The 13,274-nt window shown below is 39.4% G+C and overlaps 1 protein-coding gene across 5 annotated transcripts in view; it reads left to right on the top strand.

Annotated features, from left to right (window-relative positions):
- sltm (SAFB-like, transcription modulator) overlaps positions 1–13,274 on the top strand; it is a 48,645-nt gene that overhangs the window by 3,307 nt on the left and 32,064 nt on the right. For 3 of the 5 annotated variants that reach the window (XM_041174827.1, XM_041174826.1, XM_041174825.1), the window contains exons 3-5: positions 4,647–4,711; positions 10,034–10,222; positions 12,819–12,878. In XM_041174827.1, coding sequence (XP_041030761.1) covers positions 4,647–4,711; positions 10,034–10,222; positions 12,819–12,878 — 314 coding nt within the window. The remainder of the gene's footprint in view (positions 1–4,646; positions 4,712–10,033; positions 10,223–12,818; positions 12,879–13,274) is intronic. The other 2 variants (XM_041174830.1, XM_041174829.1) reach the window with 1 other exon arrangement.

Raw genomic sequence — 13,274 nt, 5'->3', positions numbered from 1 at the left:
TGTTGGAAGATGGGATTAAAATGGGCAACTAGTTTTCTTTTGTTTTTCTGCTGGCACAGGCATGAATGGCCTCTCTCTCTGCTGTAACTTTTCTCTAGTTCTATGGTTAATGTTGTATTTGCCATTAAATGTCATGGGAAGTTGGTTAAGTGCTCTCTTGCTGGAGACGGTCCTTGCCTGGCACATGTGGTGTACATATAATTTTCAACTTATCAGCTCAAGCCTGCAGCATATGGGAATGGACTGCTTTTCCAGGGTATTATGAGTAGAACTGAAGACCATCAACAAGAAAACGTTGAAGCACTTGAAGATAACTGGGCCTGAGACACTACATTGTTGCATACTTGCAGTGAAGTTCTGGGGCTGTTATGATTGTTGTCACCCTACAACCACAACCTAGTCACTGGAGTATTTTTTTTCTGATCCCCATTGAATTTCAGTTTTACTACGGCTCCCTGGTGTTATGCTTGATTAGATCATAAGATAAAGGAGTTGGCCATTCAGTGCCTCGAGCTGCTTCAACATTCAATAAGATCATGACTGATCTAATTGTGGCGTCAGTTCCACTTTCTTGCCTGCTCACCATAATCCTTGATTCCCTTGCAGATCAAAAATATGTCTTAACTTGGCCTTGAATATATTCAATCTTGAATATATTCAGTGACCCAGCTCCCACTGTTCTCTGGGAAAAGAATTCCAAAGACTAAAGAAATTCCTCGTCATCTCCATAAAGGAGTGCTATTATTTTTAAACTCTGCCCCCTAGTTCTAGGTACCTCCACGAAGGGAAACATCCTCTCAGCATCTACCCTGTCAAGCCCCCTCAAGCATCTTATGTTTCAACAGGGTTATCCAATCTTTTCAAGTGAGAGGTCACATTTCAATTTTTTTCTCACCCAAGGGACAGATGAGCAGATTTTGTAAAGATAAGGTTTGGCACAATATTCAACATGAATTTTAAAAAAACAAATGTAAATGCAATAAATTGATCATTTTTAAAGAAGCAATTCATTAAAATGATGATTAAAAAGTGCCAAGCAGCGGAACCAACCAGTAAAATCATTTTTGCCTTTTCGCTTAAGAAACAGAGCTGAGAGACACTAGGCCCCAAGTCCAGGTCATCAGGGAAGGGGTGGGGAATGGGGCTGAGCTAAGGAGTTGCGTTTAATTAACACTGACCTTGCATTTGCCTCTGGTGGCATGCACTCCAAGCTGGCCTCAGCGGAATTCATACAAAAGTGAGGGCCAGGGGCAAGCTGCCTTTCAGCCTGGGTTTTCCACCTCTCCCTGCCTGCTTTGTGAATAGGTTTTTAGGGAGGGAGGGAGGTAAGGACTGGTGTGTATGTTCCTGGGTCACTCCCTCAGACTCTCTCACTCCTTTACTCACCTAGACTGGCATGCTGTCACTCCCTTCCCAAGCCCACGACATTTGGGCATTTTACAGCCAAGGAGGAATTTGGATTGCCGTGAAGGTGTCCAGATCTTTGCTTTCTCATTCAGCCCTGCCTGAGACTTCAGTGGGGGGTGGTGACTGGCAGGCGGGCACTATTGCTGCAACTGCTGTTCCTTGTGGCCTCCTTGACCCCTGTGCTCCTTTAGAGGGCCACTGCCTGCACGGGAGGGAGGGGGAAAGACAGAGCGAATGTACCATAGCTACTCACCTTCACATTGCTCCTCCAATCACAGACTTACTCTCCAAACAGTCTTTGGCTAACCAGCAAATGCCCAATCAGCAGCAAAGGTGGGAGAGAAACCGTTTGTGATTAGAGGAGCTGCTCCTTGCAGATTTGGCACTTCTGCTGGCCTATTTTTGTACAGTGAGTCCACAGGCTGCATAGAGAGGCATGGTGGGCCGGATTGTGGCCTGTGGGTCTTATGTTGGACAACCCCGTTTTTCAAGAAGATCACCCCTCATTCTTCTAAATAGGCCCAACCTGCTTAACCTCTCTTCACAAAACAACCCCTTCATCACAGAAATCAGCCTGGATTGCTATCTTGATGTCCAGGGCTGTAAATCTTGGCTCACCCCTGGAATTCAACTTTTGTGTCCCATGTTCAGACCAAATTTGTAATAAGGTCTAGAGCCGAGTTTTGCTGTCAAATGCAGCATCAGTGAGGAGGTTATTAATGATTAAGTGTTCTTGATAAAATTATTGATGATGCCATCCAGCATTTTAAAAATGATTGATAATTGACCAGTCAAACCATATCCCATTTGTCCTTTTTACATACAGGGCACACTTCATGAATTTCCTATACTGTTAGATATCAGTGTTGTACCATATTAGCTTCACTATAATTGGGATGTTGTCCGTGTCTGTCAACTTTGCAGTGTCCATTTTTCTGCTGTCACAGGGAATTGATTGCATTGGCTGTAAGCTGCTATCTGTGACATGGGTAGACCAGGGTGCGGGGGTGTCCTAGCGAGGCTGAGAAGGGCCATCCACTTAGCACTTCTAGCTGAAGATGATTGTATTGTTGGAGTCCGCCAGTTCTGAAAATAGGCATGTTGATGGAGCTGTCTCCTTTTATTTGTCATTGGCCACCACTCATTGTTGGATATGGCAGGTTTTCAGAACTTCAACCAGATGTTCGATTAAACAATATTTACTGATTGAAGTAGAATAGACCATTTTCAGAAGGATAATTTCAGAGTTTCTTTATGCTTTTGACAGCTTTACCGTTGTAATCTTTTTGCAAATTGTTTACAGGGGACAATACAGAAGAAGAATCCAGAATGGTTGAGGAAATGGAAGGATTGGATAATGAACAAATATATAAATTAGGCATTTTTTCATTGGAATTGTATTCAAATTAATAATTCAAATACATAGTTAGATTTCGAAGGAAATAATGTAGGAATAATTTTGACTTGCAGTCATTAGCGCTGTCAAACTTTGTTAGAAATTTTTCAAATGGATTAGTAATTACAGTATTCCCCCTCAATTCTAATCTGTATATTACGCATAATATGAAAATGCTGTATGCAAAGTGAGTTTTAATAATGCTTTTAAGGAAATATGTATTTACATAGAGATATCATATCTCTATCTGCTTTTCACTGCAGAGTATCTCTATCGTTGGCAGGAGCCATGGGAAGAGTAGAGGGAGAAAGCACGTGAGGAACAGAGGGGCAACATGAGCTCAGCGCGAACGGAGCATGCCTCCGGCTGCTGCTCATTCAGTTACTCTTGACCATGAGACCAGAGAGATTGCACTAAAATGTAACTGCATTATAAGGTTTCCTTTTATGGTTTGGGTATGTCGAACTGAGCCAGCCATGCCACTACCCAAGCTGTTCCAGTACAGTTACAACATTGGCACCTACCCGATAATGGAAAATTGCCCAGGCATGTCCTGTCCACAAAAAGCAGGACCAATCCAATCCTGCCAGTTGACAGGACATGCTGTCAATCATCAGCAAAGTGACAGAAGATGTCATTGACAGGGCTGTCAAGCAGTAAAGAGGTGAATTCCAGAGGAGCTAGTGACTGCCTTTGAAATCAAGGCAGCATTTGTCCAAATGAATTATCAGGGAGTTCTAGTAAAACTGAAGTCAGTGGGAATTGGGGTAAAATCTGCACTGGTTGGAGTCATATCTTGCACAAAGGAAGATGTTAGTGGTTGGCTGAGCAACACCTCCAGGGCGTTCAGGGGTGGGCAATAAATGCTGGCCTTGCCAGCAACACTCATCTTGTGAATTAAAAACACAAGTACAAACGCCCTGCTCTAGTTTCATCTCAGCACAAAAATGCTACTGCAATGATTTAAGGATCAAAATGTTTTCCTGTTTAAACAAAGGCTATGTCCAGTTGGAGCAGTGAAGAAACGTGGAATTAAATGTTACTGTATAGATTAAATCTATAGATATTTAAATAAGTGACCAAACCAACTACTTATTTACATAATGGTTGTGCTTGGTGAATTTGAAGGATATGTTCTTGTCCTTCTCGATTCCAGAAAGTAACCTCTGTTACCAGTATTGAGTTCTCCTATTTGCTTTCTTTCCTTATCCATAAATGCTAACGATGTTTCGCACATAGCTCTTTGTGATATACAATTGGAATTTGTTTGGCGCTGCCCAACAGATTTGGTGTTAAACAATGTGGCAGATCTTCTGAATATTACTCCCAATTGCTTCAAGTAACTTTGTTCCTTCACTATAATATGTAATTATCAGAAGTGAGACTTTTTTCCCCTACGTGTAGGGGAAGGAGTGTTGGTATGCAAAACATCAGCTCTGCCTGGCAATAATAACAACTTGTATATATAAAGTGCCTTTAGTGTATTGAAATGTCCCAAGACAGTTCACAGGAGCATTAGAAAACAAACTATGATAGCGAGTCACATAAGGAGATATTAGGTCATATAACCAAAAGATGGCAATATGTGGAATTCCTGACTGCTTGATCTTGTGATACTCAAGGGTAAGATTTTCTTTGCGAAGTTGTCTAACTTTTTTTGTGTGAATTGTTTACTTCCATTTCTAGCTTTTTAAAAAAAAGGCAATGCTAAAGTAAATTTTCTCTGAAATACTTCGGTACCATTTCACAAATGAGTAGATTGTATTACTGAGAGATTAGTCAAGGATGTACAGTGATCTGTTCAGTTGAGTGCATGGGATAAACTGTACTGTTTTATTTTAAGGGAAAAAACAGGATACTGATGAAGCTGGTGGTGATGTCAGCACAGAGGAGGATGGCAATGGCAAGGTAAATACAAAATTTACTGCATTTATGTCATGAACAGCAGGACAATGAAAAACAATGGCTTCCAGGTGCCCAGTTCAACCTGCTTTTCACAAAGATATTTCCTGTTGTGATTTTTCAAGATGCCATGAGGGTATGCTGAATTTTTGATGAGGGGTTTATAATATAAGTTAATTTTACGGCAAAATGTATGTAAATTTTTTGTGCATAACGTAGGACAGGTACACAATATCTCAGAGCATCTTGAAGGAGGCATTTGAGCACTGATACTTTTTATTCAGATTTCTCCCCTTTTCCACCTTTCCCATTCTGAAGGCATTGGCTCTAATTAAGCTACAGCTTCAAAGGCACAAAAAGTTTTCCAATATTTATCCCCAAGTGGCCATTCTTATAAACATACAACACAAAAAGAGGCTGCTATGCATGCCTGTGTCAGCTCTTTGAAAGTGGTATCCAGTTCGTCCCACTGTCTGGATTTTCCATGTTGCCTTTTAATTTTTTTCCTCTTCAATTATATATCCAATTCCCTTTTGAAAGTTATCATTGAATCTGCTTCTGTCATCTTTTGAGATGGCGGATTGCAGATCATCATAGCTCGGTACATAGATAATTCTCCTGATCCACCCTCTGAATCTTATGTCACGTACCTTAAAACCTGTGTTCTCTGGTTATCAACCCTCGCTGGTAACAATTTCTCCTTATCTACTTTCGAAACCCTTTATAATTTTGAATGCCTTTATTAAACCTCCCTTGAATCTTCTATCGTATGAAGAACAATCCCAATTTCTCCACTCAACCGAAGTCCCTGGTACCATTTTAGTTAGCAGGGTAGACGGTGGCGTAGTGGTAATGTCACTGGATTAATAATCCAGAGGCCCAGACTAATGGTGGAATTTAAATTCAGTTGAAAAAAATCTGGAATTTAAATCTATTCTCAGTATTGGTGACCATGAAGCTATCATTAATTGTCATTAAAAAAAAACTATCTGGTTCAATGATGCCCTTTGGGGAAGGAAATCTGCCATCCTTACCTGTCCTGGTCTACATGTGATTCCAGACCCACAGCAGTGTGGTTAACTCTTAACTGCCCTCTGAAATGGCCTAGTAAGCTAAGGGCCTTTAGAGATGGGCAAGAAATGCTGGCCTTGCCAGTGACTCCCACTTCCCATGAAAGAATAAATAAATCACCTCCAAGGCTTTGATATCCTTCCTAAATTGTGGTATGCAGAATTGGACACAGTATTCCAGCTGTTCCAACATGTTTTATGAATGTTTACTATTACTTTTTTACCCCTCTCTTATTTATAAAGCCAAGGATCCTGTATACATGTTTTAAATAGCCTTATCAGCTTGTCATACTCGTTATCTTGTGTGATCCACCTAGCGATTCTGGGTGCTGTTTTGTCATGGAGGGCATTACAACTGAAATTAATTCTACTTGTCTAACATCAGTATATGTAAACTTCCTGTAAAAGTTTCTGGAAAAGCAGATTTGGAAGCCCTGACAGATTCATCACATCATCCCCTTCGCTAGGCCTTGAATTGAATATTAACACCCAACAATGTCCTGGCTGGCTGAAATCAATTAGCTCATCACAGGCTTGTATGGCTTAGTACTATATTTTTTAGCTTTACCCTGTAGCTCATCAGGTGTACTACTGTTTTTATTAAAAAGGAGGCAAATCTCCAGTGATGTTACTTATGGTCAGTTAGAGTTGTTAGCTAGGATGTTTATACCCTACAATACACAATATTAATCGTGTACTTCAGATGTGTCTCGAAATTCACAAAGTTTAATTGCAAGACATTAATGCTGCTTAGTCTCAAGCTTAATTGCATCTTAGTGGCAGAAGTTTGCAGATTGAAAACTACTTAAAAACCATTTATAAATTTTCAGGCCAAATTTTAAAAAGCACAAATCATTAAACCATTGTCGTCTTTTTCTCTTTATTTTTGTCACTTTGTACTCAAATCATGAGGTAGGTGAGATGATTATTGGGGATGGCTTAGTATGGTGAAGACAGATGGTTGTAAATTCAAAACCTAAGATTGTCTGTGTTTGAACTTTGCCTCTTACATACTTTTGTGAGCTCCAACTAGCACTGTGGTACAGTAGCATGGCAAATATGTTACTAACTGTTATGTTATTAGAGGCTCGGACCAATAATCCTGAAACATGACTTCATCCCCTCCCTGGCAGCTCGGGAATTTAAATTCAACTAAATAGATCTGAGGTAAAAACTAATATCAATAATGGTGCATATGAAACTATCAGATTGTTATAAAAATCCATCTGATTCATTAGGGAAGGAAATCTGCCATCGTGACCCATTCTGGCCTGTTTGACTCCAGACCCACAGCAATGTGGTTGACTCTTAACTGTCCTCTGAAATAGACCAACGAGCCACTCGGTTGTATTCAAGAAGGTGGCTCACAAATTAGGAATGGGTGATAAGCACTGGCCTTGTCCACAGGGCCCAGACCGTGATTAAATAAAATGTTCTTGTTTTTTGGGGAGGCAGTAAGAAAGAAATGCTTAAAATCAAGACTATTGATGGTAACCATGGAGCCATTTGTAGTAGAAACAAATGTTGGAGTTGAAGAGAAAGATTTATCCACAAGTTAATAAAAGTCAAATTGATCCTCTTTTAAAGTCTTTTTTGTTTATTATCCCCACCTCCTTTCCCACCCCACCTTATATTTATTTCTATTTAATGATTATGGTTGATTTAAACATTATCACGTTGAATTAAGTCTTAAAATTGCATTATAAATAGGAGCAGGAAAAGGTCTTAAAGCCCCTTGATAAGATCATGGCAGATCTTTGACCTGACCACAATTTCACTTCCCTACACAGCCCAGAAATTCCTTGATTCATTTTGAGTCTTGGAACAGTAATTGAGCATCCACAGCCCTCTGAGGTAGAGAATTTCAAAGATGCACAATTTTCTGACTGAAGAAAATTCTCTTCATCTCAGCCCTTAATAGCTAACCCCTTCCCTGAGATTTTGACCTCTAGATATTTTTAATTCATTTTTGTTTACGGGATGTGGACGTCACTGGATAAGCTATCATTTATTGCTCATCCCTAGCTCTAGACTCTTCAGCCAGGAGAAACAATCTCTCTGAATTTACTCTGTCAAGCCCCCTGAAAATCTAATATATTTCATTAAGAGCATCTGTCTTTCTTTGAAATGCCAGTGAGCAAAGGTCCATTCACTCAATCTCTCCTCACATGACACTCCTTCATGCCAGAAATCAATCCAGTGAAATTGTGTTGCACTCCTAAGGCAAGTATATCCTTCCTTGGATATGGAGTCTGAAACTACACAGTCCTCAGATGTGTTCTCTTCAAAGCCCTGTACAATTACAGCAAGACTTCCTTATTTTTGTACTTCAACCTCCTCACAATAAACCCCAGGATACCATTTGCCGCCTTAATAGTTTGCTTGGCTGCATGTTAACTTTGGATTTCTTGTACAAGGACACCCAAGTCTGACTTGAACACCAACATTTAATAGTTTATCACCCATTTAAAAATACTCCAATGCTTGCTAAAATCATGTTTTAAAATGTTTAAATGCTTGTTGGCTCTGTAGAGTTGAAATGTGACTTTTTTGCACTGATTAATAAAAGCAGTGAGACATATCTTTCTAAGCTCCCTTGATTTGGAAATTGTGTTGTTAGATTGGAAATTTGTTCATGTTCCATTGTTTGACAAGGGGAGGAGAGAGAAACCAGTTAACTGCAAGCTTACAGTTTAACCTCAGTTGTGGAGAAATTACTGTAATCTATCATTAGGGATAGTGGCTGAGCACTTGAACAAATAGAAGCATAATAGAGAAAATCGTATAGGTTTACGAGTAAGCTATGTCTGTCAAATAGTATATTCATGGACATTATCCATGTAGGCTTCCTAAATGCATTCAATAAGATTCCACACAATAGATTATTAGCAAAAATCACAAGTGGACAGAATTGGAGGTAGCCTTTTGACTTGGGTTGGAAATTCATTGGGAAGGAGACAGGTGCTAAGGTTTGACCCTCTAATTGGCAGAATGTGATGCTCTGAGGATCCTGTCCTGGATCTCAAAATATTACTAGATTTAATAATGACTTGGATAAAGAAATAGATTTGTATATCCATGTTTGCAGATGACACAAGAAAATTGCAGAAGGACCTAGACTATTTAGGTGAATGAGCTAATACAGCAAATGTGGGCAAGTGTGAGATCATTTCATGTAAAACGAAGAAATATAAATCAAAGTATTTTCTAAATGATGAGGAACTATAAAGAAGCTATAGTGGTTTGGGAGCCCAAGTGTACACATTATTGAGTGTGTACTCAACAGCAAAATACTGTAGCTTAATGGACAGTTGGCCTTCATCTCAAGGGAGCTGGAATATATTGGTTCATTGATTCCCCTGGGTATCGAAGATTTGAGGGCTGATTTGATTGAGGTTTTTAAGATGTTAAAATAATTTGCTAGACGGGGTAGATACGGTAAAGCTGCCTTCTCTAGCTGTGAATCTAGAACATGGCATGATAAAAATTAGAAGTAAGCTATTCAGGGGCAAAGATTCAAAGCACTTTTCAAACAAAAGATGGAATTCCTTCTTATTCTACGCCCCCCTCTTAAAAAAAAAAGCTGTGAATGCTAGGAAAATTGGCATTTTCAAGACTGAGATAAGTGGACTTTTGTTAGGCAGGGCTATTGAGGGCTGTGGAGCCAAATTAGTTAAGTGGCATTGAGCTGCAGATCAGTCATGAACTAATTGAACTCTTGTTCCTATTAAAAACAAGAGACTGAAGCTCTGTACAGGCATGTGAATGATGCATGTGTGTTATGTGGTGATTGTGCATAAAGCATTCATGCTACTGCTGCTTATAGCTGCTCCTACCAGGAGATCTGTTGTCATGGTATGTCAGGCTCACCTGCCTTGTGCCATCCTCACACATTAACTGTAGCTCATCTGCAACCACTTAGACATCCATCGTCCAACTAGGCTTTGGTTGACCTTCTTCCTGCCGTCCTCCACTTTGCCTTTTAGAAGAGATCTCTCTAGCTTTACAGCTCTGATCAAATGGCTGAAATGTGACATTTTCTTTTCTGGATGTCACTTCTCAGAGTTCCTTAAGTTCTTGCAATTTCAAGCACCTCTTCACTGGTCTTCTGGTCCATATATGGAATTTTTAGCATTCGTCTTAGCATTTACATTTCAAAGCCCTTTATTTTCTTTCACAGATCTTTATTGTCCAGGTTTCTGGATAGGTCAACTTAATTTTTTTTATATGTCTCAGTAACATACATGTCTTGTAACAGATGGAAGCTGATATAGATGCAATCCAGAGTGATTCCCAGGACACAAGTGATCAAGATGGAATAGAGGAGCAAAAAAACAGCGAAACTGAGGAAATGGATAAAAATGGTGATTCAGTCAGTGGAGAGTTGCCTGCAAGTGCAGATGAACCTGATGCTACAACTCTGGATGATGGGGAGCCAGAAGACCAGGTACATAACTTGCTGGCATTCAGAAAATGATCAAAAGTATTTCAGAATTGATAACATGCAACAATTTTTGAATAGATTAGGATTTTTGCTGCAAACAATATCCTGTGAAAAGAATAGCCATATGTTGTAAGTTTAGTTCTAGTGTATTTGTTTGACTTACCCATGAGCATGTACTAACCATTAAAATCATTACTCCTGTTCAAGTAAATGCATGCAAATGGGTTTCTTTCTTATAATACCAAATATATAAAGAAGTGTTCCTTTACCTCATTCTAAATTTGAAATGTGACACTATTTCATTGGGTCTTCAGTAAACTAGGTTTTTTTGTCATTTTAAGATTAATTCAGTGTCTGATCCATGGATATAAACTATATTGTAATTAGATTACAGAATAAGGAAGCCAAGCTGCATGATTCAAATTGAAACATTAAGTGACTGCCATAATGACAGATAATAGATTATTTTATTTTCAGTAATCTCCAGCCTAACATGCCACTGGAATTGCAGGTACATGGAATGATTTATGGTTTATTATTGTACCCCCTTTTTTTCAATGCAGGTGGTTGCTGACAGGCTGAGATGATGTCAGCTGAACGTGTCACTGACTTCACATGAAGCTTCAAATTAATTTAAGGGACAGAATTAATCCTGAGTGTTAATTAGATGAGAGCACATGGTTGCAGAGGGAGAATAGTAAACCGAAATCTTAGCAATTTCTGAGTGATAACCGGCACACCATGGCTGCAGTGTGCATTGCCTACAAGATGCACTGCAGCAACTCAGAAAAGCTTCTTTGACAGCACCTTCCATATCCAGCATCTCTGCTGTCTAGAAAAACAAGAGCACCAAACTCGAGCTAACACCACTTTCTTCAGTTCGTCTACAAGTCATACACCATCCTGACTTGTAATTATATTGTCATTATTTTGTTGTCTCTGGGTCAGCATCCTGGAATTCCCTACCTGTCAGTACTGTGGGTGTACCTACACCAGTTCTAGAAGATAACTTACCACCACTTGCTCAGGGCGTTTTAGGGCGGGCAATAAAAGTTCTGCTAGCCTGTAGCATGCACGTCCTATGAAGAAATATTTTTAAAAAAGGAATCTGGCTTAGAAATGTAATTTGCAGATACCACTAAGTTAGGAGGCATACTAAGTTATATAGATGGAGCAGGAAGTTACAAACATACATAAACAGACTAAGTGATGTTATCCACTTTGCATCCAACCTACGACAAGTTGAATGCTTGCTTCCTTAATGGTGAGAAACCAGGAGCTGTGGAGAAGCAAAGGGATTTAGATGTCCATGTACAGAGATTACGAAAAGCTAGTGCATAGGTATGAAAATCATAAAAGCTCATGGATTGTTTGTCCTTTTCTCTAAGGAATTGGAATATAAGTGAAGTGATGCATCAATTTTGGGTGCTGATCCTTGCAGGATGTATTATCCTTGGAGGATGATAAAGTGCAGATCCAGTAGAATTATACTGTACCAAAGCTTAAATGCTTAAATTATGAAGACAGGTTGCAACAAGTTGGTCTGTATTTCCTTGACAATACAAGATTGAGGGATAATCTAATCAGTTTAAAATTATAAAGGGATTCAATACAATAGATACAGTGAAGCTTTTTCATCTTGGGAATCCAGAGTAAGGAGCATCATTTTAAAATTAAAGGCCATTTAGGAAATCATGAAGCACTCTTGTGCGTGAAAGGTAGTGGAAATCTGGAATTCTCTTCCCTAAGAGACTGGATGGTGGGTTAATTGGAATGTTTTAGACCGAGACCACTGGAGTTTTAAGTGAAAGAATTGAGGGATATGGGGTGAAGATGGATAATTGGAGACGAGGTTCAGGTTAGCCATGATTAAACAGAATGGCGGAACATGTTCAAAGAACTGAATAGCCTGCTTATGTTCCTAAGTTGCCATATATTCAAGGCTTCTTCAGAGATTTCACAGTAATTATATTGAAAGACCTCCGTTGTATGTTAGATTTGATTGTCAGATATCAGATATACAGCCTTAATTTTGAAATGGCATTTGTAATATCTGTACTTATTCTGACCAGTTGATTTCATAACTGCTTCAGTGCTCATTTTGGAAAATTAAAGGGGTATTTTGAGATTCAAGCTGCTTTACAACTTAGACTGTTCCTTTTATTTGGTATGTTAATTGTTTGAACAAGCACACCAATGGCTGCACAGATGATGAGGAAAACATCATTAAATTCAACTGCCGGGAAGTAACTTGGAGTGGGCTGTGGGAATGTTCTCCTTGTGTTATGGTTTAACTAGGTCATATTGAGCTGGACTTGGGCCCTGCCTCACATCCGACACTTAGTAAAAAATCATGGCACTTTGTCCTTGTATGGCAAATAATCGCCAAGGACCTGTCTTCAGGCAGAGAATTCTAGAAGATTCCTTCAACCCGTAGTACTATATTGTTAATCAAATAATGGTGCTTGCTGCTGCTTAGGTTGTATGAGTGGCTTACAGTTGGTTTGAAGATTTAAAACAAAATCTTGCCTAATCTGAGTATGGAATGCTTCAAGCAGTTTGAAATGGGATTGAATTGTGGTTCACATTATTTATTCAGGCAGAGGAAGAAAATGAAGAGCTTGTTCTTGAAGAAGTGGATGTACTTTTGCCTGAAGAGGTAAACGCTTCTATTGGCTTAGGATTTTATGTCACCAATTTTTTCCTTTCTTACTCCTGACAATGTTGACTTCCTGCTGAGAGCACAGTTCCTGGGTATTAATTACTCATTTAGATCTTACCAAAAGGGTTCAACTATCTAGATGGTGGGCAAAGGAGGTGTGTAACATGCCAATGACAAATAATGTGGGCTGGGGCTTGCTACTGAACATTACAGAAATAGGGTAAGATAGGGTTAGACACATTTGTAAACAGTTACTCAGGTTTTCAGTTCAGTTTGTTGGAACATGGAGTCTGAAGGGATCAAGATAAAAGGTGATTGATCAGCACTTGTGCAGGATAGGATGGGGTGGTGGTTTACTTTGGATCAGCTCAGGAGACCAATGAGGAGGTTGCT

The sequence above is a fragment of the Carcharodon carcharias genome, chromosome 26 (assembly GCF_017639515.1).
Source record: "Carcharodon carcharias isolate sCarCar2 chromosome 26, sCarCar2.pri, whole genome shotgun sequence".
In the NCBI taxonomy this organism is placed as follows: Eukaryota; Metazoa; Chordata; class Chondrichthyes; order Lamniformes; family Lamnidae; genus Carcharodon; species Carcharodon carcharias.
The sequence above is the reverse complement of the archived record's forward strand: the minus strand, read 5'-3'. Positions and strand labels throughout refer to the sequence as shown.